We start from the raw sequence: 26,344 nt of genomic DNA, 5'->3' as shown, positions 1-26,344 counted from the left end.
GTAGTTTATTACAGGTAGCTGCCTATAATAGAGTTCTTCGATGATTCTTCCCTTCTTTCAATCCGATTTCCGGTTCAGAAGATAAGAACCATTAGGGCAGCGTCTCGATAGAACAATCGCCGCAAAGGGTTACGAGTTCAAAGGTTCATAACATTGGAAAACGAGATTCACTCCTAACGCTTTACACGTGACCGATCGAAGGAAGTCGAGTTCATCGAGAACCTCCAATGGACGAACGATTAGTATATCTCTCGGACTTTAGACTAAAAGTCTATCAAATTGTACCAATATTAATTTAAAACGGCGAAACACAAATTATAGTAATCGGAAAATACTGTCGCGACATGTTGTTAATCATCAAAGCAAGCCTCATCGTCTCTTATGGTGTCTATGTAAAACTTAATGAAGATGGAGAATAAAGCAAGGTTTTCTAAATTAACGAATAAAGAAGAGAGATCGGTGAAAGTTATTAAAATTTTATATTGCTTATACTTTTCTTTTTTGGTGTTATTAGACGTTATATGCGTGCACACACTTTCTCGAAATGGATATGTATATTTTTCGTAAGTTCATTTTTTTGTAATCCATGTCGCGATGTAAGTGCGTGTCTGTCGCACATGTCACAGAGTTACATGTGTTACCTTTTGTTATACTAATGCCTTCGTATCGTTCACGTCGTACTTAGAAAAAACAAAAAAAAAAAGAAAAAAAGATAACGCATTTGTAAGTGAAAATGGCCACAGCGGCAATTTGGTCCAACAACTGGTTTTCGTGTAAGGGCATCGGAGTTAAAATCTGCCAATCACGACGGACCGTCTGCGCATCTCCTCCGCGTATTTACAATAATCTACGCTACATCGATGTTAAAACTTACCTAATTAGATTTTTAACTCGTATCGTTCGGTGGACACCTCTACGGCTTCAAACGCGCAAGATTATCGGATGGATGTACTCATGAGATCGGACATCGAAACCGCGGATATTCTTCGCTAGTATCTGGGAACGTGTCTGCAGAATGAAACGCCAAAGAAGACAGTGTGAAAGAAAGTATTTCAACGCACAAGCAACTGATTATTCGTGGAAATTTCATTTCTTGTAATGTTTAAAATATTCGGAAATGTAATGTCCGTACGCAGAACAATATTTACATAGTATGTATATACATATATGTGTATATATACATACATACATACATATGTATATGTATATGTACATGTATGTATATACACGTACATACATATCGCTGATAATCACATTCTATTCGGTCTCGCATAATTCTTTTATTTACACAAGAGAGAGAGAGAGATCGCATATAGATCGTCTATCGGTATAGATCGTTCAACAAAAAGCAGAAGAACTTAATGCGAATGTACTCAATCGAACGGTAAATCGACTTAAAGAATAGATCTCAAATGTTCGATGCAACCTTCGGCAGATAGGGCTGCCTGGATTGGTACAGATTTTAATTACCTCAGCCTTATTTTTTCCCTACAATACGTCGCATATGAATACATATATATGTACATTGCATATGTTTCGTATATATGCATATATATATATGTACACATAGATACACAACATATATATGTATACATGAACATACATGCATGTAAACATACGTGTTTATCTATATACACATGTATACACATATATGTATGTATATATATATATATATATATATATATATATATATATGTATACGTATGTTAAAGTTGTCAAACGTACGACCGTGTTCCGTCATTAATTTCTCGTTACAATTACGCTTGATTACCTACGCGCGTACTTTCCAGCACAGTGTAACCATGTCGTACACCGTATCGTTTCATACGCAAAGAGAGAGAGTCATTTTTACCATTTCTACGTGGTAGTTTTTTGCTATGCTCGCTATATATTTCTTTTGCCGTTTAACATCGTTCGGTGACTGATGATAAAAATAATAATAATAGTAATAATAATAATAGTAATAATAATAATAATAATAGTAATAATAATAATTATTAATAACAATTTTAAAAATATTTCAGAATTAAACAAGAAATAATAAAATGACTATAATAGACGCGATATCAACTTAGAACGTACTAAAAATACATTACCGCAAATAATAAGAGTAATAATTAAAAAAAAGGAAGAAATGTTGAAACCTTTCGGGATGTAAAAGTAGCGTGTGCAAGGTTGGGGGTCGGGGGTCGGGGGGTCGGTTGATTTCGTATTTACCTAAACGCGGACAATGGGTTTGGACGAAGGGACGGGGGCCAGGAAGAGAATGACACGCGGTGAAGAAAATGCCAGTAGTGTAGCCGCCACTTTACTTTACTTCTGTTTTCCTAGATCACAGTCACATGTATGGCTGCTAAATCACGAAACATATTTCATCACCATTTTGCTATCTTTTTTTTTCCCGTTTCCTTCCGACAAAAAGAAGAAGCGACGAGGGAGTAGAAGAAGAGGGAGAAGAAAAGAGGAAGGGAAGTATGAATCTATATGCATCGAAATCTTATCAATACTGGAAAATAGTTAGCTAGTTTATACAAGTACAAAATGTGTAATATAGTCGGTTAAATTCTTTGAGGAGGGGCAAGTGCGGGAGACACTCGATCCCTGGCTAGATCTCTTCCTGTATGTAGATCGGTGAACTTGTCTACGGAAATGCGGACAGAAATGTTGAAAATTCCACGGTACGATTTAATTTATACAATTCTCGCGAGACGAACACTGCGCGAGCTATAAAATGAGAGTATACATTAAAATATTCTGCGGGATAAAATTATATACTTGTAAAAAAAGAAGAAGTATGGTTGAATAATACCGGTTCAGTCGGAACCGTTCAGATTAAAACCGTTCCGAATGGTAGGCGAACGTACACCGCGTGAGGTTTGATCGAGTAACATTGTTTATAATAAAATGAGACAAAAGATAAGAGGGGGAGAAAGAAAGACGTTGACGACCGTGTTAGCGGAAAACGTTTGAAAGGTCCAATAAGCTTGTTCGACGAGCGAACAAATGGAACGATTAAATTATATTTTCTTGTTCATTTGTTCTTCTCTTTTTGTTTTCTCTCTTTTACATAATAAGTACACATCTTTCGGAAAGGAAAACAATGATCTCGAAGCCTCGCGCGTTCACAGGAGCAGATCTATACAGATTTCAAAAGTGCCTCTTCCCTTAAGTTAGTATTCGCTTGCCACCGGTGCGTTTAACGCTTTCGATAAAAAGAAAAAGAAGAAAAAAAAAAAAGAAAAACGAAACAATAAATCGGGAAATGGTAAGAGAGAGTAATGTAATCGTATATTATATACAAATAATAATTAGCCTAACAACTACGGGAAAGGATTAACTTTGGAGGGAGGTGGTGGGACCGTCCCGTGCGCGCAAGAGTCCATGACAATTATACATGAAGGCTTGCAAAACACTCGATATCTCTTTAGTGACGATCGCTTTTGCATCGGTAATCCTGCCTCGCTCCTCGCTTATCAACGATCATTTTTACTCTACAGATTACAATACGCTACGCTCTAACCACTTCGGATGTACCCTATTTTACTTTATCATATGTACTCACTTAGTGTGTATCCGTATATATATTTCTTGTTTCTTTCTATTTACAAAATATGTAGAATAGACATTGTTCCTATCCTAACTACAATAATGCGTGCCGTGGCGCGAGACTTTTAAACCCTTCAAGGTGCGCTTTTTATTATTTTTTTTTTCCATATATGTACATACATGTATAAGCACGTGTACAAACGCATATATACGTGTAATGTAAGTTCATGAACGTATACGCATGTGTATAAATGTATATACATATATGTACCCATATATACACGTATATGGACATATCACTAATTACATTATCTATTTTACAGCCAAATTCAACAATCCCCGCTCAAAATTCAACGCGTTCCGCCGATTAACCGCTCGGACATTTCTTTTGTTTTCTCTGTAACGTAAAATAGCGACCATTGAACTGATAAAATGAGTTAAAATAAACGGAGTAGAATAGAGAAATATTTTTCACATGGTTAATCGCAAACAATGCAATGACCGCGCATAAAACATCCCCGATGTCACCGAGCGTGAGGCGAGCAGACCGGCAGAAAGATGATCAATAGAGAGCGATATATATTCTAAGGATAATCATTTTCGACAGAGAGCTGTAACGAACAAAGTTCATCGAAACGACAATTAATAGAATACAGGATGTTCGGACAGACAATACCGACTATTCTACGTATGACTCAACGACTGTGGATGTTTATACAAATTCGCAGCTTCGGTGATTAACTTACAAGAATGGAAATCAGCTTGACGTTCTTGTTCTGTATTAGGAATTTTATTCGATTAAAGAAAACATATAAATAGTATTAAACTTGATTCAAGTTCTTGGTTCATTGTAGTTTTGCAGAGTAGGAGATATTAGAAATATATAAACATCTGCAGTCTTCTCATGGTACCTACTAAACGAAATTAAAAAAACATTTTTCGACTAAGGAAATATGCTTAATTCTTTCAACAAGTATTCATTCTTTTAGTAAGAATCAATTCTTTTAATTTCAATTGAATAATTAAAACGAAGTACGACAATAGGTATGTCTACTGAAACGGGAGGACCAAGCAGAAGATGGTGCTTCCGAGAGCTAAAAGTAATAAAATTACAAAATAATTTATATACACGCGGATTGATAAGTTACACGACTGATATAAAAGTAGCTGTTTAGTGTAAAAGAATTATGATAGTTAAGTATTTTTTTGCTTTAGTTCCGTAAGTACCACAAATTTTCACATATTTGTTAGACTTCTTTTCTTAAACAGCCTGTATTGTCTGAACTGTTGTCGTTCATTAATACGGAACATCTGCCAGAGGAACAACAGGGAACCTCCAAGAATACTTTGTATTTTGTATATTGTTACTTGTAGAAGATATAAATAAATCGAATTAGTAAACTGATCGCAATTAAAATATTGAATACAATTGAGAAATTAGTGACTTTTACCATCATTCGATAAAGAATACATTTATAACGATATGTAATATTATAAATACTTGGAGAATTGCTTTAGAATAAATATGTTTTAATACATCTTTAAAATATATATGATCTAAAATAATGGAGTGTAAGAAATTTAATAGTTACAGTAAAAAAAGTATATGTATAAAACACTGTATGCATAAAGTATGTGATTGACATTCACAGTAACTCAAATAGTATACACTTATTTTACGATGAATTTACTTTTTGTTCAATTGTTCAATACTCATGGTTCAATAAATGTTAGAATATTTTAGATTTTATGCTAGTTATTATTTACAAATGTGAAACGAATATTTAAAAAGAAACCAGTTGCTTAAGGATATAAGAATCGAAATGAACCAAATTAGCTAACATTAACGGAATACAATTTAAATGAAGTTATAATATTTTCTGTATTTCTAAATTACTGGAAATGAAGCTTCAAGCTATTATTGAACAAAGTAATCTTGGGTATTCTCAAAGTGTATGCTTCAAAACGAACATATGCTCCGACAATCTCGGGATGTTTATAAAATATTAGGTCACCTACGAGGAAGAATTATCACTAAGGCATTTCATAAAACACAGGATCTTAGAAACCTGAGAACTATGGTGACCGCAATAGTTTTTAAATAACTTAAATACGTGAATCTAGTAGAAGTACTATTAGGTACTGACATGAATGTATATAGCATTGAAGAGTAACTATGCGGAGATCACGCTTATGAACATTAACGTTCATAATTTTTTTTTAGATCTACTCCAATCAGTCTCCAACAGTACTTGGCATAAGCAATGACGGTGATACTGAATCGAATAAACAACGAATTCCATTAAAAGCGTAATAACAAAATACGAATAGCAACAACGTGTTCGACAAATTTAACATTCAATTTTTTTTTTCACTATTCCTACCTCGATGCTCGGTGTTTGAATTATTTAAGTTGTAAACATATTTTATCTAAGTTAAATCGCACGCATCAGATGACGAAGCAACAGATAAAAGCAAACGAATTCGTCACGGCCAAAAAAAAAAAAATAAAAAAAATACGGCCTGTATAAAACCGCTTACACCTAAATTGGCTACGAAAAAAAAAAAAAAAAAAAATAAAGAGGCATGCAGATCAATTTTAAAATATTATATAAAACATAAACGAACGCGTTGAACTTGAGCGGGATTCTAAAAACAGTAGATAAGTACTTTCGAGAATATTGGAAACATATTAGATATTATCTATATCAAGTGGTGGTCTAACAAGTAATTCTTTACTATTCAAGGGACTTGTTTACGCATGCATTGCCTTCCGTTTGTCGCCGCACAATGGCACGATTTCTTTATCTCCACTGTTTTCTTTCTTTATAATCTATAAATCACCAAAAGAATGCTTTCATTCTTAAAATTCTTCAGACAAAGCATCGTAGATACTTTAAACTTTCCAGGTATTTTGCATTCTAAGTCATACCTCGGTGTATCAATATACACACAAGACATATACTACATACAAGTATATATACATACACGCAAATGTATACACATATATATGTATGTAGAATCGTACCTTTCGACTGCATTACTTACATTTTGTGCAATATTTATCGCAGTTCTCATTCTATAATTTTCATCTTTTTTTCATCTATGTCATATATATATATATACACACACATATGCATACAAGTGTAACTACGACTATATGTATATGTATATTTATATATATATATATATCATATATGTATAAAGTATAACTAAAGTATATAAACTCTGATTTCATTTTATAATGATTCATTAATTCTAATACTCTCTAATTACGATTTTCTCTTCCTCTTTCTCTCAGTGCACACCCATACACATCGCATACCATACACATTGTTTTGTATCACACACGCACACACACACACACACACACACACTTCTTCTCTCGTTCTCTCTCTTTTTTGTCTACCTGGATTTCAATAACATTCTTTTAACAATGTTCAACAACGGCTTAGGCCTTCCATAATCCTGCCAAGGTGCTTCGATGTACAAATATCTGTCACGTATTCCCTTTTTTTTTCTCTCGAAATTGTACAAGTAAATGTGAATTGTGACTTCATAATGTAGTAAAATAATTTCCACATTTCTATTAATTACCCTTTTATAAATCATCTTTGGATTTAGAATGCAGAACAGTATTGTCTTTTCTTCTTAGAGAAGAAAGCTCTTGTTTGTCTCGAAACAGTTACATGATTCTACTCATTCGTTTCGTTTTACTTTTCACTCTGTTATCAAACAATATATAATACGATTATGTCTGCACATTTTCGACTCTAATTCACTAATGAGCGCAATCGTTTGCTAAAATACATTTAAATTCTTTACCACACGAACATTTCACAATTTATACATATCATTGACCGGATAGAACACAGATACCCGAACACACGACATTGAACTCAACATCAGCCATGTTGAGATGCACTTGATTATTTCTCCGACTCTTCTTCTTTTTTTTTTTATTCATTTCTATATACAATATGAAAATTGACTACTGATATGTGTACATCAACTCACCTTGATATGCCTGTCTAAATTACCTGCACCAGGTTACATCAAAAGTTCGAATTGCACTAAAGCCTTGCAGCACTTTACAACTCGCGAAAACTTTTATATCAACGATTTTCCAAATAAAAGCTTTCCTTTTTTTTTAATGGATAATGATGTACTCGTGCTGTGGAGTAAGGGGATGTATAGTATCACAGTTGGCACGTGGGTGCTAGCTACCACTACTGCTTACAGGCAGTGAATGTGGAGCTCCCATCGATGTAGGAGGAGCAGTCAATGGTCCTATGAAAATATTCTTCCGTAAATGTTTATACACACATATGTATATCACAATGAAATATTTCTAATCGCAAAACTGATCAATAGTTACCAGTCACGTTAGGTGAAGGCTCAGAAACAGGTAATGGACTAACCAAACTGTTAGCACTCATCGGTGTTGAGTTCGCTTTCAATTTCTGCCTTACTTCTCTAATCTTTAATTGCAAACTTGTCTTATTAGGGAATATATCCGAATGCTTCGCTTGAAAAGCTGTGGTAGCTTGCGTCGAAGGGAAGTAACCATTTTCTTGAAACAATTGCATTACGAGAAGCCGACGTTGTTCCAATACTTTTCTGTGACCCCGTTCGTTCTCGCTTCTACCCATTCCGACCGAATTGCTAGCACCTCCTCCAGGTGTCTTTGGTGTTCTAGGAGAATTGGCGTCAACATCTCCTACAAGATCGTTGTTAGCTCTGTACGCATCAACGTTGAAATCTGGACCAAAGAACGTGTTCCCTGTCAACTTAACACTGGAAGTTGATTTTGGAGTAGCGGAGACGGATGTATCGGACTCGATGTCGTCCTCATTCACTGTTTAAAAAGACAATTGAACGCAATTTATTTATAAACGTTTCGTTAGGAATATGGATGTCTCTTAAAACCAACGAAATAATTACTTGTAGGCCTATGAGGTCCTTGTGCAGACTTTTTCCGGTAACTTTGCATTTGCATGGACGATTGTAAATTTGACGAATGTAAGCCAGACGTTACTACCGAACCATGAGCAGACGAACCTGCTGTGTTTATACTGATTGCACTTGGACTTTGTATATCTTCTGGTTTAAATTCCGGTAGAGACGAAAATTTTTCTTGAAAATTCACTTGTTCAAGTACTCTGAAATTGTACATACACGTGTGTAATTGTAGATATTTGCGTACTGGGAATTGTTATAAATCTAAAATAATTCATCAATACCTGTCCATTCCGTCTTCGACATTCTTTTTGAAAAAGGACCCTTTCTTAGTGGATGGGGACGGCGAAGCATGAGATTCTGAGAAATTTTGTTGTTGCTGTTGCATTTGTTCCGCAGTTTGGGATGTGCTAATTTGTGGACGATTGTCACAATGCTGAGACGTCAGAGGCCCATGGTCTCCTGCATTTGATGTGGGAGGCATTGCTATAAAAATATAACAATTCTTTTCAGTATATTTTTAATCACTTGACGATAGAGATACCTTTCTGACCACATCTTTTCTTTTCTTTGTTTACGGTAAATTGTTTCGTAAGAGAAAAAAAAACATTACAGAATCATACCCATTGATTGTCTCCTTTGCAACGGTGCTCGACCAAGTTGTGCCGGAGTTGGAGCAAGCATGAAAGGCCCCTTACTTGGACCTATATCATTATTTTGAATTTCATCCAAAGAATACGATTTATTGGTTGAGATTTCTGTACTACCATGATTGTTAAGCGGTGTGTGAGGAGTATGTGGAGTAGATGGCTGTTTGTGTTTATCGTTCGTAGCCGGTAAAATAATGTTCACCGTATCTTTCCTCTCTTGATCAGGTTTGACATTAGTTACTGAAATAAAATAGACCGGTTTTTAGTTCTTGTTATCTGGCGGCATTTTGACGAAAAATGTTCAACGATTAAGCGTCTGCTATTTAGTAACCATTGAGACTGAGACTCACCATAAAACTGAGCGTGATTATTTCCTACTTGGTTCTCATTCTTTTCAGGTTCTGCGAGGCGTGCTATTGGATGGCCAATTCCTCGGTAAGTCGACGTAGTGGAAGTTGTCGAAATCGAGTAAGGTTTGCTCACAATAACACTTTGGGTTTCCATCTTATTACCAGAAGCTAAACACTGTGAAGATATGTTGCGATTGCCGGCATCTGTAATTAATAAATATGTATTAAAATTATATTATACGAATAATAAGACCAGCCCTCTTAATATTAAATATAAAGTCAAACTTCAACCGCAGTGATCGATCACATATACAAGGAATTTGGCAAAATATTATCGCCATGATAGAATACAATTATTTTTCATTGCCTGAACTTACCAGAAATTGGGATTTGAAAGCCACAGTACATCCTGGGATGCTGCGGTGCTGGGCCAAGGTACTGCGATCCCTGCTGCGGTTTGGAAACAGCCACCATATCGTTATCGAGCAATGTTACAGTGAACGATTGTTGATAAGGGACAGCTGAAGTAAGGGGGCGAAGAATAGTGCCTAAGGATTGCAGCGGCTGCTGTTGTTTAAACAGAGCCATCATGGATTTTCAACCAAACTGTCACTTACGTTATATTTGTAACTTAATCACCGAGTTTATTCGCATGTGTTTACATAAAACCGTTTACTAAAAACGAAAATTCATTTGCTCCCTCAATTCAGATTTCAGAATGGAAAAAAACAAAAATTTGAACAATGCTGCAGTTAAGTAAGTAGGCACGTGCGAATAGCACTCTGATTATACTAATGAATGCTATAGTAACTATTCATACCTTACTTTTAGACTTTCGTTAATCTTCAAAACAAGTTTTCAGATTACTTTGCAAACTACGTGCAAGATGATGGTTCAAATTATTTACAAGCGAAGAGAAGAAATTTTAACAACGAAATTTAAAGAAAATACAAAAATCCTACGATAGAACGTTTAAGCCTTTATAACTGAGTTCTCTATTAAGAACATGAAGTGTACTGATCTAGTAATCATTCAAACGATCAACGCAACAATTTTGAATATTCACACATGCCTGAAGAAAAAGGAGCTGTTAAAGAAGGATTTCAGGAATACTAGACATCACTGCGTACACATTTGTACCTTGTCCGGATCATTTTTTAGGTATGTATGTTACTTTGAAATACTTTCGATTATTTATTTTCATAATACTTACAGAATGTAATACCGGAGCAGCCGTAAATTTAGGCATGTTCCTTCCATTTTCGTGAATGCTTGCCACCAGATTGCTCATGCTGTATTGAGTACTGTATTGCTGTTCGCTTTTCACCGGTTCCGGTTTAATAACTTTAGGAGATATTGGCATCGTTATGAATGCCCCACCAGTAGGTTGAAAACCGGATACTCCAGTTGGGTTGACAGGACTATGATAAGGATATGTGCTCGATAAAACAGATACTGTTCCTCCTTTATCCATAGAAGTGTGATGATACTTCGTTGTAGTCTCTATACCTGTTGAAGGTATTCGTGCTAAACAAACGGAGAAATTTACTTTACCATAGTACACTATTACTAAATAATCATTTCCAATCAAGTGATAACACAAACCTTTTATTGGTTTAGGCCTGCATGTAATCTCTTGCTTAACAGTCATCGTCTCCCTCTTCTGACCACTCACAGGCGAAAATCGTGGTTGTGTGTAACATTTCTTTTCACCGTCTTCGTCTTGTATGTCGTTATCGCTATCCGTTAATTTATCTTTGCATTTCAAATCTATTTCAGGCTGTGGATCCTCGCAGATTACCATTTGATCTTCATCCGATGCATTCCCGTCTTCATCCTGCTTTAAGTCCGGTTCAGTGTTTTCGATTTGTACGGGCATCTCCATTATCCGATGCGTGTGCGACTGATTAATCACCTGAATAAATAATATTTGTAATGTAACCGTAACGATTCGTAGAAGATATTATCACAAAAAAAAAAAATCAATCGTACTTCAATCGTTGGAGCCTCATTGTAGACTGTAGAAACAGGAACAACAATTTCATCGGTGGCTCTTGGTGTCAATGGTACGTCATCCGTTGGTGGTCCCATATCCGTCTCTTCTCCGGTACTATTTAACTTTCCTCGAGATTCGCTACCTTTGAAGCTGGTCGTAGATGATTTCCGCCTGTCCTTGCTGCACCATTTCCAATCCGGATGTGCTTTAAAATGCGCTTCTTTCACTTCCGATGCAAGATCGTGATACTTTTGCTTTTCTTCCGGGCCTAACGCGTACCACCACTCTCCCAATATTTTCGACACGGTACGATTATCCTGATTCGGATGTCTCTGGTGCACTACTGCACGGTGACGCTTCGAGAAAATCATAAATGCATTCATCGGTCGTCGTATCCGATCCTTAGACTGGAAATAAGAATGCATTATAAAATAACATGTTCATTATTAGTTCTAGGGATTACAATTCATAAATTTTTAAAACTTCTTTCTCCGTATATTAACAGTTTGCAAAGTAACGACACAATCAGCTGCGGTACAACATTAGGTACCCTGATTGCCGTTTTTCGAGACAAAACTAGCCAGAGCATCAAATTGGGAAGAGTCTCCTCACAGAAATGTATAAAACAGCTTTTTATTGTCGATAGACTAGAGCAATTAATCATATAATTTGTGCTTACTTTAAGCGGACTTTGAGGCTCCTTGGTATGCAATGCACTAAGGGACTGACTACGTCTCTTATTGGCATTAGCTTCCACTTCAGCGGGTGTTGTTGGTTCTGCTTCAAAAACATCATCATCTTCCTCTTCGGCGGGAGTAATAGGATCTGGTCCGGGACCAGGTCCATCTTCACCAGGTGTACTCATACTTATTGGGATTGGAGGTGCACTCAAAGGTGGGCTTAGGGTGGATGGTGGAGGACTCACTTCTGATTGATCCAGTACTGTCGTCTGCCAGGAAAAAGCTGCAATGAAATTGATGCGTGAGTTGCGATGACCGTAGTTAGTAATGATGTAGAGATACTAGCTAAAATATTATTAATGATGTTATATATTGAATTTACGTTCACTGTTAAATATATATATAAGATTGTGTTAATATATGTTGTTATAACTGATCCATCGATCAAATTAGCGGTAAAACATCGATCAAATTGGCAAAGGGAAAATTAGTGACATCATCACCCTTCCCCAACATTAGAGTAACATTAAAAATGATTTTTGTATTCCAGTCAGAGTTAGGTGACATGTTACACACAATTGAAGTACGAGCAAAAAATTGATTAGCTGCTTTTGTTGTAAAATAGATAATGGTACATGTTTATATCTTATGAAGATTTTATTTAAATTTCGTCAAAAAAGAAGTTGCACTATATTCTAATAAATATAAAAATGAAGATATATGATATAAATTATATCACACGAAACAAATATATAATTTTTAATAATCATATTATCACGTTCGTTATCATCATCTATTGTGGTAAAAGTTTTCATGATTAAACTATTTTACTGATTGCAGTATATTCTTTGCATAAAAATTATAAAATCCAGCAATAAGATGTGGTTAACTCTCTCAATATTTCATTATGAATTACGGGTTTTAATAACAATGCACGTAAAATTAATTTAGTTTTCTTTATACAGAATATGAAATGGTGATGGTGAAAAATGTTTGATACTGATAGTGAACGTATTACTAATAATAATATGTAATTATTAAATAATTTGATATATTATCTGCAAAGTACTAATTAGATACTTCTCTTATCGTGTGAAAGAAAAACTATTAAGTATTAATACGGTTTTTAGTATGCTTGCTTTGGTGCAGCAATAATACCTTCATTAAAAATAATAATATAAAATATATTGCAGACTATGAATATTGCAGTTACAAAATCTTACACAAGAATCATAAAATATTACTGTGAGTATATGTCCGTATGTACCACTGTTAATATACTTTACAACAATTACGAGGATAGTCATACATTTTGTTTGGCAGTGAGAACTCAAACCTTTTTTCCAGTTGCGCACTGCATTGTTCAGTAATGATGGGGGATGGGGCTGGTATGCAGGAGGAACTTCATGGCTGCCATCTGTGAAAGCCTTAGTGTTTAGTCAAATTCACAAAGAATACGATAACATTAATACGAAATGACCAGAGATTTAATTAAATGCAACATGTGTTTGATCAAAATATACTCGAGTTACGTCGTAATGATTTTTTCGCTAATATACCCAACATCAAACTGTGTGATAAGTATGTAAATTAAAATGCAACGACAATTTAAAACATACAAATTTCTTTGTCAAAACGTTCCACACAATTGCAATGTATTAATTGAAACATAAACTTGAATTATACGAGAATATAAAGAAAAGGTGCAATAATGAAACTGGGGCTATTATACAAAAACATCGTATTAATGTTTTAAACCTACACAGAACACCATTGTTTTTTGAGTTTTCTTCTCTGGATGGTTGACTTTTTGGAATTTGTATTATATTTCCTGGTTGAACTATCACATGCTGGAAGACACTCGTAGGAGTAGGTGGATTCGTAGCTTCTGTGGTAGTTGTCATCACTACGCTTGTAGGTGGTGGCTGAGTTCTCTGCATGTCCATATGTGTGGACGCGTGTGTGGCTACTTTACTTGCCTGATAGAAGCAGTGTGTAATTATTATTTAATTCCTTGTTTCCAATGGCAATATCATAATTGTCAGCTGGTAACGAGTTATAACACTACTTACTTGTAAAACAGACAGTTTATCGATATGGGCAGACGAAACAGCAGGTGATTGCGGAGGTTGGGACTGCGTTTGATGCAACGATGGTGGAAGCTGACTTAACTGATTCATTAAACCAGGTCTATACTTGTCGTCCTGATTAGTTATATGGCCTGCTGCAGATACATCCACGCTATTCTTTATAACAAGATACTTTTTTTCGTGTTGATGTTGCATCACATAAATTGGCTGGCTTTGAGTTTGCGGTTGTGCATAATCGACGGGCTGTTCCAAAGGTTTATGCAGAAGAGTTAAGTTTTGCGGCGTTGGCGCTGACAGTGGCATATGAGGCGAATGCGATGGTTTTAGTATCTGTGAATTTTGTTCCGGGATTTCCGAATGGCTGGGAAAACCGTTGTTTGTTGTAAGTGCATGCTGAAGAATTATGCCTTGTTGCTGTTGAGCTATGGTCGTCACAACCGAAGGATGTCGCGGCGGTGGGCTTTGTTCCGACCATGAGAAGGTTAGATTAGTAGGTCCAGGTATAGCACGACTCACAGGAGAGATTCTTATCACGCTTGTCCCTATACTAGCTGGGCCTGGGGCCGTTGGAGCTGGTCGATTTGATCGAACAACTCGATTCGGTTCAGGTTTGATCACCTGTTGTTGGTACTGAGTAAGAAACGTGGATTGAGTGGGTGAATGTTTCCACTTTGCACCAGGCGAAACTAATGGAGGCGCATGATGAGCAGGACTTGAGATAGGCATAAACACGTTGTTTTGATTCAGTCCCAACGGTGGTACCGGAGACTGATTGATACAAGGTGATATCGACGACTGCCCGGTCGGCGATGAAAACGCCGGCGTGGCTGATCTAGAACTTCCCAAGGATACTGTAATGAAAGCATACCGATAGCGATGGCGTTAGAACATTATTGAAAAAGCTGCCGCGCATAGAACTGCAAATATAAAACCCACCAAGCATGTTAGCAGCTTCTGTCTCATCTTGATCGAATCGACCAGCAATTCTTCGATCTCCATAATTCGGTGAAGTATCGGAATCCCTTGACGTCTCCTCGCCATCCATCTTGCCACTGTGGTCAAACGTTATATTCAGTAACAAAATATAAAACTTTCGTCGCGCTTGCTTTGAAGACGATTTTCGAAATTTCATTACCCAGGAAATGTATTTGTCGGGCCTCTAAGACCAGATCCTTTCAAACTAAGATGACGAGAACAATACCCCCTACGTTGGCTTTCTTTGGAACATCCTTCTTTGCTGCAGAGTCGACGCCATTGTTTACCGTTGAACTTTTTTCTAACTCCACTTGGCGTAGCCACTACATCACCTTTTTTATATCTATGTGGCGTTGCCGCCTGAGATCTGTTCAATGTTCGATAAAAAAAGAAAGAGATCAATAAATACTTTTGCACTTGAACCAGGTTTTCTCATTATGTTCCATGGAGTTTTTAACAATATTACCTGGGCGTGGCTGCTTGAGAACGAGGAGTTATACTGCGTTGTTCAACTAGACTACTGGTACTTCCTCGACTTTGCATGCTGCTCCTCTTACTGCTTCCTGATAATTTTGCATCTGTCAGTTGAATATGCGTTGCAATTATTACAGTGCAGTGTTTATTAGTACGTGTTCGACAATGCGTGTATACTGCACAAGAACATGCACGCTAACTTTACACTAAATTACCAATCAGACAATTGAAAATTATGTAAATAACCAAATTTATTTTAAGTTCTACAACATTTTGACCAACCAAGACTTTATCAAAGATGCTCATTTCACTGCAATATCGTTGGCATCATTTAATAATTTATTTACAAGTACAGTAGAACCTCGTTTATACGGATAAATGCTCAATGCTCAATGTCATACACAATATGAATTTATAGCTGAGCCTGTCCGATCTAAGAGCCAGCGTATTTTCAATTATACAAACGCAGATAATCTGACATTTTCTAAGCCAGGACTGATCTAAGCAACTGACCCATTCGATCGGAATTCTTTAATCAACCTTAGTCTTCTGAACATCAGCTTCTATTACCGTAACTAATAAGTAAATTGGCAAGGATAGTGAATCTCTGTTATCGGAGCTAGTCAGTTCCCTGAACTGCCTTGTCCCCAAACGGGCTCGAGTAGGCGAGGTTCTACCGTGTACGTTTGAAATAATGCACTGTAGTTTGTCTAACCTGCATCCGAAGGGAATGTAATATCTTCCCTATCTAAGTCATCTTCACTTTCTAAATCATCATATGGTCGGCTTCCGTTACTTAATGCTGTGCTAGCAGAATATGCAGAAGTCATGAGAGGACTAGTACCAGTCGTTCTGTAATATGTGTCGCTATGAGTTGATATATGAGAAGTATGGTGAGAAGGGTGATGAAGCATAATTGGCACTGCTGTTGGAGCTTCCGAAGAGTTTCGATAGCCATGTTCTGAAAGCAAACGTGTGCGATGCATTGGAATTAGCAACAGCAGAACGAACGAACGAACAGATAAGAACATATGAATTATTACAAGTCAAGACATACCAATTCCTTCCACTCTTGAAGAATCACAGTCTTCCAATCCTTCCTCTAATTCGTCCCACCATGGAGGTTGCACTAATCGTAGATCCGCACGTTTCACAACATAACTGGCACTCTGATCATCTTCTCTAGGTATTTTAACAACAAAACGCTTAGGCTTCGTTAAAATCTTGCACACTGTCCCCTTTACAAACACTTTAGCCGCGTCAATATGATTGTTCGACTGTGGACATCTGATGCAAACTTTTGCATCCAAAGCCACTTGCCCTACGGACGGGCTTGCATCGCCTATCACGTCGTACCTACCCGCACCCAAAACGTCAGTATAACGCACTAGTTTTCTCTCTCCATCGAATTCTATGTAAATCTCTCCTTGAACGGCGTTACGAATAACGCCTGGATAATAATATGAATCCCTTAAAGCTAACACTCTGTGGTCGCGCCACTCACTGAGATCAATAGTAACAGTAGCAGGCCGAGGACGAGAACGTAAAGGTTCTTCTCGAAGAGAATAATCCACTGCAGTACTTTGAGGCGGTAGAATCACCACCGAATGTCCCGAGGATACCTGGAATACATATGTCGCAATTAATACGAATGAACACACAGAATTGGCCGCAGGACGGGTGAAAATTCGGAATACAATTTACCATGTTAATGGCATTCTTCTTAATGCTTCTACTTTTTGTTACAGGCACATATTACAACCGAATCTTAGGAGGATCAACACAGCGAATTTCGCGAAAGGACAGTAAGTAAGAATAAAATTTCCACAGTGAGATATTTAAGTCCAGAACGCAGTGAAAAATATTTTCTCACGAAAATCCTCCTCGTTTATCCTTTATTTTTTTTTCATTTCATTCACGTAGAACATACGTTCGTGACCTTCTTGCCGCAGAATAATCAATAAAACTTGTTTTTTAGCTGTATTTATAAATAAATTATTGGAGAATATACAGGGCAAAATCGGATGCTAATTTGAAATCATAAAATTCAATGAAAATTTAACTAAACTAAGATTATTTGCACTTGTACTCGCATTTGTGTTAACTCTTTTTGATTTGTGCGAAGAACAAAGATGTGACAGAAGATCTCGTTGTACTTTTCGACATTTGTACATTATGAAAATGCATTATAAAAATAAAACATTAATCTGTGTGCTTATATTTTCTTGATATATGAGGAATTTGATCACCACATTTGCATTTGCGTTGTTCGATCGAATAATTTGAGCCATATTTTTTGAAATATTAGTTGCATTGAGAGTAGAATTTGATTTCGACGTGAAGGAATAACTTTACACTTATTCTTAGTAGATTCTATTTGAAATGTTCAGGGAGTTCAGCGTAAAAGTGTTGAGTGATCGATCATTTAAACAAATTACGTGACGTACTTGATAACAATCGGATTCTTGCTGTTGCGGAGATTGCCGGGCTAAAGTTGATTGTTGAACTAAACTTGGTTGGCCGAGTAGCATGTTCGGTGTCCGTATGTTCACCATGTTATTTATATTGCTTGTTACATTGCTGGTTTTGTCCATCTCTTCGAGCTCCGATGGATCAAACTTTCGTTTCTTTGGAAGTTTCTTAGCGCTGATTGTAGGATCGGATAGATCCCGCTGAGGAGGCGCCAGCGGCGGGGGTGGTTGTTCCAGAATAGATTTTTCTTCAATCGAATTGCCGCCACCACCCCCGCCCACTCCATACTGTCCGCCTCCGAGGGGATCCCCCCGTTTTTCGTGCATCTCAGAATGAGCAGTCAGCATTTTTGCCACCTCACGCTGCTCTGTGAATTCAAAATTCAATATTAGATTAATTGCCCAGCAATCGATTCAGGCACGATGTTTTAAAAATTCAATGCCTCATTTTCATACAGAAGAAAACGTTTATGTTGACATTTTGAAATATTGAAACGCACTACTTTCATTTTTTCACTTCTTGCTTAACCGTGTAGGTCGAGCTCCCCTAACTCCGGACGGTAGCATAATTCATCTCAAAACCACCTATTTCTGGCAAGCTATATGAGAAAATTTTGGAAAAATTGCGCTTAGTCTGAATTACGAAAAAAAAAGAGTAAAAGTTGTTTTTTACTACAACCGAGTTGGAATACCATAATTTACTCTTACTTGTTAATTACTATTTCATGACGATTATTATAACTTTAACACTAGATTTACGGGACCCGCCAAATGACGGATTCTAATATTTTTAATTCACGAATATTGAGATTGCAAACATGGATCCATGAGGAATTATTTAACAAATTGATTTCTCTAGGTATATATTATTAAAAAAAATGGCTACAGAGTTTGATAGATATGTTCATGTTATTTTTACAAGGAAATGTAAAGTAGCGATTTTTAGTGCTCCGTAAACAATGTAAGCAATGTAACTTTTAAATTTGTTGCAAGATTGAATACTTCGTAAAAGTGAACTTATAGCAATTTATCTAATAAGACGCAGACGTTTATCACGCTTCTCAAAGTAGGCATCAAATAATTCCAAAAATAGAATTCTATAATAGAATTCTTTTATCGAGAAGACTGTGTAACCCGAATGAGTGAATACATTAAGGTTAATCAAACAATACAGTGAGTCACTGTTCACAAAAGCAACAAACAGAAGAGGGGTGGTAATCATCCCCTCTTTCTTTCGAATGTTCGCTTTGAGCAGATAAATCAATTCGTAGGAGTTACGTCTTAATTAGTCTCCAGCTCCTACGTGCTAATTAAAAGGACAAGGGAACGAGTAAGATAGTAATGTCGTTGGTACTCGGTCCGTTCAAGCCGATTTAAAGTAACACACCCTTTATCGAATAAAACAGAGCTCTTGCGTTTTTCAATCCGACAGGCCATCTCACATATATCTCATTCGTACTACCTAGTCTTGTTATAGATAACTCATGCGCGCTAACATTTGAACCGCTAAATGAATTGAACGCTAGAATATTTTACAAGTACAGTGTTTACTCTATATATGTCCCAAATGCCTAGCCGATAAAAGTCATATACCCCGTGAAGCTCGAGTGACCTCGGTCGCCGAGGTGTGTAACCTAATACGGGTCGGGTATATCGGTGCGAGACCAATACTAATCCAATAACAAAACTTGCTTAGTGAAAATAGGAAACAATGAGAAATAAGAAAGTTTTGTTATTGAATTAGTAGTGGATTATTCTTTCTTTGTTGGATTATTCTTTTCTACGTTCGGCATCGATCAAAGAATAGCATCTCCTAATCGATATATGTCCCTGGCTAGACCCGTCTTTTGGACATATACCGAGTGAACACTGTACTCGACTACTTGGACGTGCTTTGAAACTCTTAGTACCTCCGAGTAGTTTGAAAACTTAAATACTATCAAATGCTTCGAACGCTCAACTACAATGTGTAAAATTTAGTTTGTTTTTTAATACACTTTTATTATTTGATCATCTTCGAGCATCTTGAGACAATATACTGTAGATACATGGTATTCATCTTTTGCAGGTACCGCTGTTATATGCAGGCTTGGAAAAACCAACGTCTCTTGCACTATGCATGGTATTAATTAAGTTGTAAAGTATATTAGCCGCCGAAAAAACCCGCCATTTCCGAGGAGTTTAGTATACACGGCTGGGGGATCGAAACTAACCCGAAGAAAGTGGCCTGAAGATGCACCGAGTCCGGGAGTGTATCGTATCTGAAGGCTTATTACGACACGCTAATAATCGTTATCAAGTTGAAAGCCAGACCCTACGAGCGCACGCGTTCACAACTTGCAGAGGCCCGACTCCAATGCTAATTAAAAGGGGGCTAAGAATGTCGTGTGTACTGAACTCCTCAAGAACAGCGGATTTCAGCGGCTCGCGTCGTAAACCTCATTCGATATTTCATCGACAGGCCGCTCTTCGACAAATCCTAATTAATAGTTTTCTGTCCGAAGTCAGTTTTTCCCAAACACAAATTCCCACTCCGACGGTTACATGGCACCACCCACCCACCTGTTAGCAGCCATTTGTCCTTCGGTGAAGTGGGATATTTCAGTGCGATTTATTTTATGGATCGATAAAAAATTAGTGCCTGATCGAGAACTAGGTCCTTAACACTAGGTTCACGGGACCCGTCAAAATGACGGGTTCTGATATTTTTAATTTACGATTATTGAGATTGTGAAGATCCATCTACGTGGAGTTAGTCAACAAATTTATTCCTTTAGGTGTGTGTTATTTAAAAAATGGCTAAAAACTTGGACAGACACATTCTTCTCATTTTTATAAAGTAGTGTAAAACACTGGATTTTAGTACTCCGTAAATCTAGTGTTAAGGGCCCGGTCTTCGTAGATTCGCGATAAGGTAGAGCGACTACATTACCGTCGAAAAATGGTTTTACGTGCCTCAAGTTTTCGTCCTTATATAAGAATATTTTGTCGCAGGTGAAGGGCTCATTCGAAAGAGGAAGGTTCGATCTAGCGCGCGCTGGTCAGGAGCTGCCGAGATTATGCAGATGTTTGGTAACATAAGCGTAAAGGAGTAGGCCAAAAATTGACGATGCGCGTGCCGTGGAATCGGAGCATTTTTCTGCCATTGGATGAGTTTTCTGGATGAAATCGAGAGCAGGGCGCGCTAGGAAATATCTCCAGCTAGAAATTGAGCTCTATTTTGTCCTGATTCTCTGCGAAACAAAGCCGAAAACTTGAAGCACGTTTCAGAATTCATAATATCGATAATACAGAGGAAAAAATGTGACAAGTTCAGTCAGAGACTTAAGGACTCGTCGGATCAAGACCAAGACGGATCTTAAGTCTGTGTCTGAAGGTTGTGAATGGAGATGATTAATTAAAAAAGTCACGTGACTATCCCGGGCCCTTAACGGTATCAGAGCGTTAACGTATCAAGATGTATATATGTATACTCACAGTCCGTACAGTCGAGAGGAGGCTGTGTGCCGAAATGTGGCGAGTTGAAGCTGGGAGGGTGGTGACACCGGCTGGGTGCATACCTCAGCACCCGGCTGTCGGGGACAGGATGCGTCGAGTCTGGGCTCTCTCGTCTTTGTCTATCTTGCGACGGGGTTGCTGTTCCCTCTCCCAACTCCAATTCTTCTTCCCAGCCCCAACTGCCGAGCATCCTCCTCCGAAAATTCTCCTCTTAGGCGGACACTTTTCTCTTCTTCTTTCTTAATTGCCTTGTACCTCTAGTCAATGTCCTGTACAATAAGAACGTGTTTCAGAACGGTTACCGGGGTACCTTCGGCGAATTCGATTCTCACGAACGACTTGTCTCGTTTATTGCACAGCGCGCTCTTCAACGGGACTTTTTCTCTGTCCCTTTGCATCCGGCAAGTTTACTTCTGTGTACCCTTCGATTAAGGGTATCGATGGCAGGCAGCTCTTTCATCAATGCAACCTTAATCGGTTCGATACGCCGACCAAGAAGTATACCTGCCGCCGAGATGTTAACCCTTTGCACTCGTGGCCATTTTAACTCTAAAACGAAACATTTCTTCTGTATACAGTCACGAGCGAAACTGAGTCTACACCAGTTCAAGCAACATAACTTTTGAAAAATTAGATCAAATGACTTGAATGTTATTGAGAAGTTAGAAGGATTAGTTTGTTAGACGAGGTGTACAAAATTTTTGAGAAAAGTTTGAATTGGTCGGAATCGCAAAAGAAATGGTAAAAGTTGGTTCTTTCAGCTTTTTTATCTGAGCCTGTATTGAAAATTTAGAAAATGTATAAGTGGAAAAATGCTTAAAAATGGAAAAATTGCCATTTTTCACATTTTTCAACAAATTGCCAATTTTTTTTTCATTAAAATCGCACTTTTAATCGTTTATAACTCGTAAACGAATTAACCAATATCGGTGAAATTTTCAGCGTGGATATAATTTATTCGAGCGAATCAAACACATTTTTTAAATTTTCAATACAGGCTCAAACAAAAAAGCTAAAAAAACCAACTTTTACTATTTCTTTTGCGATTCCGACCAATTCAAACTTTTTTCAAAAATTTTGTACACCTCGTCTAATAAACTAATCCTTCTAACTTCTCAATAACATTCAAATCATTTGAACTAATTTTTAAAAAGTTATGTTCGTTCAAATAGTGTAGACTCAGTTTTGCTCGTTAACGTATATTTTTTCATGCTATACAAAATGGTGCAATTTACTCGTACAGTAATGAAAAGTTTAGTGATTTATTAAATACAAACTTTAATAATGTAAAAAATATTTTGAATAATGATACAGCAACTTTTAGTGGCGCCTTACAGTCGCCATTCGAGTGCAAAGGGTTAACACGAAAAAGAAATTTCGAACGCAACTCTTTTTCCGGCCAAAGTTCCGAAAATCGGTCAAATCGAAATTTGGTAAATTACACGAACATTCGTTTTGAAAATGAATTCGTTATGGCCACCAATTAATCTTTGGGTTTCATTATTAGGAAATATTCAAAATTAATTATATATATCGATCAATCAATTAATAAAATGTTGTATTTCAATAATAATAATCGTAACAACGAATTTTATAAATTTCGTGATTTTAAATTAATAAGTTGATCAACATCCATGTGCAAAAATCTTCAGTAGGTGTGTGTAAACTTTTGCGACAGAGTGTATACTCATATTTTCTGTAGTTATAAGAATAGAATGTATACTTTATACAAATATAAATAATTCGATTAGCCCCTTTTCATATATACAAAATAATGATATACATATAAAAAGAGCAGAGCTAAAATCGATCATTGCATGTGTTGTAATGTTAGTAGCTCGTGTAACGTATCTGCCGTACGATAAATCACGTACACACACGTGCGTACACGTATGCGTCGAAAAGCAATGAATTATTTCGAATAAAACTGGTCCACTCCGGGCGCATTGCACCGGCACGAATAAAATTTCGATGTTCGAATTCTCGATCGAGCGGTCGACACTTCGATCAAGGACGCGTGTGTCGGAAAGCGTTCAATTTGTATAATCACATTTTACGCATTCTGTTACAAAATGATCGCAAAGTTTATGAAACAACTGTCCGAGTGCATTCTTCGGAAGTGGTTCGCGTACAACTTCTCCTGCCACGCATAAATATTGCGATTGACATTAAAAGTCGCGTTAAGCAACGCAGTCGTTCAAAAAAAAAGAAAAGAAAAGGAAAGTCGAACGTTTTACATAATTTTTATACGTCCGAATAAAAACACGTTACTTAACACGTCGCGAAAATATAATCGTTTCAAAAGCTTCGAACATATTTTTATCTGAAGCACCTATTCACGGGACGAATTTTACATTTTATCGAATTTATCGACGATAAAATCGATTATCGATGCAGATCGAAACTCCGAAACCACCACACCGGAGTTTTCGATGCGAATCGTGGAACGCGAATCGATCGATTAACACTAGGTTTACGGAGCACTGAAAGTGACTATTTTACATTATAAAAATAACAAAAACATGTGGTGCCCAAATTTTTAGTCATTTTTTTCAATAACATATACCCAAAGAAATAAATTTGTTGAATAATTCCTTATGGATTTATCTTTAGAATATTAACCTTTTGCACTCGAGTGGTCACTCTGAAGCATTGAAGAGTGGAACTCTGATTATTTCAAAGAAATTACAAAATATTTTTTACATTACAAAATTTCAATCTAAAATTTAGTAATCACTAAACGTTTAAATATTACACGTAGAAATCAGATCAGTTTCGTATGAATAAAATGAAAATATTCTAAGACGGAAGAAAAATTTAGTTTCAGATTGAAACAAGGGCCGAGTGCAAAGGGTTAATAATTGTAAATGAAAAATATTAGAACCCGTCATTTTGACGGGTCCCGTAAACCTAGTGTAATCGGGGCATCGATGTGTCGAAGCTATGAAAGACTTTATCTATGGTTGCGACTTCCTACCGATTCCTTGAAAGACTCCATTAATGCCCGCGCGCGCGAACACGCGAAAGAATATTCTGAACGAGCATTCACAACGCGCAAGAGTGAAGAAGCCAACGAACCTCGTGCGTTAACGGTTTAGGAAACTGGCCGATAATTGCGCGAACACAATCGATATACGGATCACCACCGAACAAACGAGCCACACACACACACACACAGTGTACACTCGGATTTTTGGACGGCACACACTCGCGAGGGGGTACGAGCGCACCCGCGCGCCAAAGACACAATTCCGTTTACGGAGTGGAATCACAAAGAACAAGACGGCAAGAAAATCTCGCGTGTCGAATATCACCTCGACCTTCGGGGCTGACAGGAGTCGTCGTTTTAAAAAGAGAAGAAAAAAAGCCAACGACACACGGTGAGTGTACACACACTGTTCTTTTCTTTTCTCTCACTCACTCTCTCTATCTCTCGTTCTTTCTCTGTTAAACACTGTTCCGATTCACGTGTGTGCGCCACGGCGCGGCGGCGCAACACGAGCGGAGATCGGCACGCGCGACATAACCTATTCAAGAAATTACTGCCGCATTTCTTTCTTCAAAGCGGAGGAGAGAAAAACGATTACGCTCGGAGCCGGCTCCTACTTCCATGACAGTACCGACGAAGATTCCAGGAGCGACTAACGAGTAGTCAACAGGCACTTAGTTCCCGCCGTTGCCGTTGCCGTAGCCGACCCCGCCTCCGCCGCCGCCGCCGCCACCGCCACCGCCGCACAGTGGCCAATTTGGACGAAATCGTATTCAAAATCAAAGAACTTTTGATAGAAATGAAGTAGAGCGATGAAATTTTTTTTAAATTGAAGCTGAAACTTTGTAGAATATGGGAAAAATAGGGAGATTATTACCATCGAATCATTTCAACGAAAAAATTATTTCATTAGTTTTTGTCACGAAAATCTATTTTATGCAAAATCCTGAGGTCGTAGACAAATTTTGAGACCAGATTCGAAATCAGCGTGAAAAAATCTATGGGAAATGTTGTATAGCATGTTAAAAACAAATTTTTTCCGCGCGTGGTATTGGAAAAACCACAATTTTCTCGAAATTGTGCAAGTTTAACGAATTTTCTCAAGGTTAAAAAGCGTTCGTACCATAATCTCCCTATTTTTCCCATATTCTACAAAGTTTCAGGTTTAATTTAAAAAAAATTTCATCGCTCTACCCCATTTCTATCGAAAGTTCTTTGATTTTGAATCCGATTTCGTTCAAATTGCCCACTGTGCGCCGTACGGTAGGTTATTTGGCCCGGAAAAAACTATTCCAACGTTATTTATAGGTTCAAGGCCATAATATCGTAGGTCGTTGGATTTGTTTCTATGTCAGCTACCGCATCCCGAGATAAAAAATGAATATTAATATTTTAAAAAATCAGTGACCTTAACTTTTCGTCAAAAAATAAAAAATATTTTTATTGAAACATCTTTTCGCTAGATCATTGGAAGCGGCTGAAAGCTCGTAACGAAGATTGGATATTTGCCGCCCAAACGAGTAGAAGTGAGTTTTCGAATAGAAGGTTTACAGATGTGTAATAATTCGTAAAATTTATTTTTCTTTGTCCTCTCTCTTACCGTTCAATAATGATCGCGATAACTATCTCAGCAGCAGCTACTAGCAGCCAATATTTGTCACGCGTT

General features: G+C 37.2%; 1 protein-coding gene and 1 long non-coding RNA gene across 14 annotated transcripts in view; one reads left to right on the top strand and one right to left on the bottom strand.

The window, feature by feature from the left end:
* Nucleotides 1-919: 919 nt before the first annotated feature.
* Nucleotides 920-5,364, top strand: LOC143357895 (uncharacterized). The gene is made up of 2 exons (XR_013082896.1): nt 920-1,538; nt 1,571-5,364. It is a non-coding gene; the product is annotated as an uncharacterized LOC143357895 (long non-coding RNA).
* A 2,263-nt stretch (nt 5,365-7,627) lies between these two features.
* Cic (Putative transcription factor capicua) overlaps nt 7,628-26,344 on the bottom strand; it is a 70,272-nt gene continuing 51,555 nt past the window's right edge. For 7 of the 13 annotated variants that reach the window (XM_076794550.1, XM_076794549.1, XM_076794551.1 and 4 more), the window contains 21 exons: nt 21,669-21,958; nt 18,168-18,559; nt 16,778-17,342; nt 16,436-16,681; nt 15,713-15,824; nt 15,407-15,613; nt 15,208-15,323; nt 14,254-15,122; nt 13,944-14,160; nt 13,518-13,598; nt 12,181-12,464; nt 11,498-11,908; nt 11,111-11,420; nt 10,719-11,032; nt 9,883-10,072; nt 9,506-9,709; nt 9,129-9,395; nt 8,790-8,991; nt 8,491-8,708; nt 7,925-8,404; nt 7,628-7,836 (listed from right to left, as the gene is read on the bottom strand). In XM_076794550.1, coding sequence (XP_076650665.1) covers nt 7,766-7,836; nt 7,925-8,404; nt 8,491-8,708; nt 8,790-8,991; nt 9,129-9,395; nt 9,506-9,709; nt 9,883-10,072; nt 10,719-11,032; nt 11,111-11,420; nt 11,498-11,908; nt 12,181-12,464; nt 13,518-13,598; nt 13,944-14,160; nt 14,254-15,122; nt 15,208-15,323; nt 15,407-15,613; nt 15,713-15,824; nt 16,436-16,681; nt 16,778-17,342; nt 18,168-18,539 — 5,736 coding nt within the window. In that variant the 5' untranslated portion in view covers nt 18,540-18,559; nt 21,669-21,958 and the 3' untranslated portion in view covers nt 7,628-7,765. Of the gene's footprint in view, nt 7,837-7,924; nt 8,405-8,490; nt 8,709-8,789; nt 8,992-9,128; nt 9,396-9,505; nt 9,710-9,882; nt 10,073-10,718; nt 11,033-11,110; nt 11,421-11,497; nt 11,909-12,180; nt 12,465-13,517; nt 13,599-13,943; nt 14,161-14,253; nt 15,123-15,207; nt 15,324-15,406; nt 15,614-15,712; nt 15,825-16,435; nt 16,682-16,777; nt 17,343-18,167; nt 18,560-21,668; nt 21,959-24,666; nt 24,915-26,344 lie in introns of those variants that run through there. The other 6 variants (XM_076794555.1, XM_076794552.1, XM_076794553.1 and 3 more) reach the window with 6 other exon arrangements.

The sequence above is a fragment of the Halictus rubicundus genome, chromosome 10 (genome assembly GCF_050948215.1).
Source record: "Halictus rubicundus isolate RS-2024b chromosome 10, iyHalRubi1_principal, whole genome shotgun sequence".
In the NCBI taxonomy this organism is placed as follows: Eukaryota; Metazoa; Arthropoda; class Insecta; order Hymenoptera; family Halictidae; genus Halictus; species Halictus rubicundus.
This window is presented reverse-complemented; position numbering and strand designations above follow the sequence as displayed.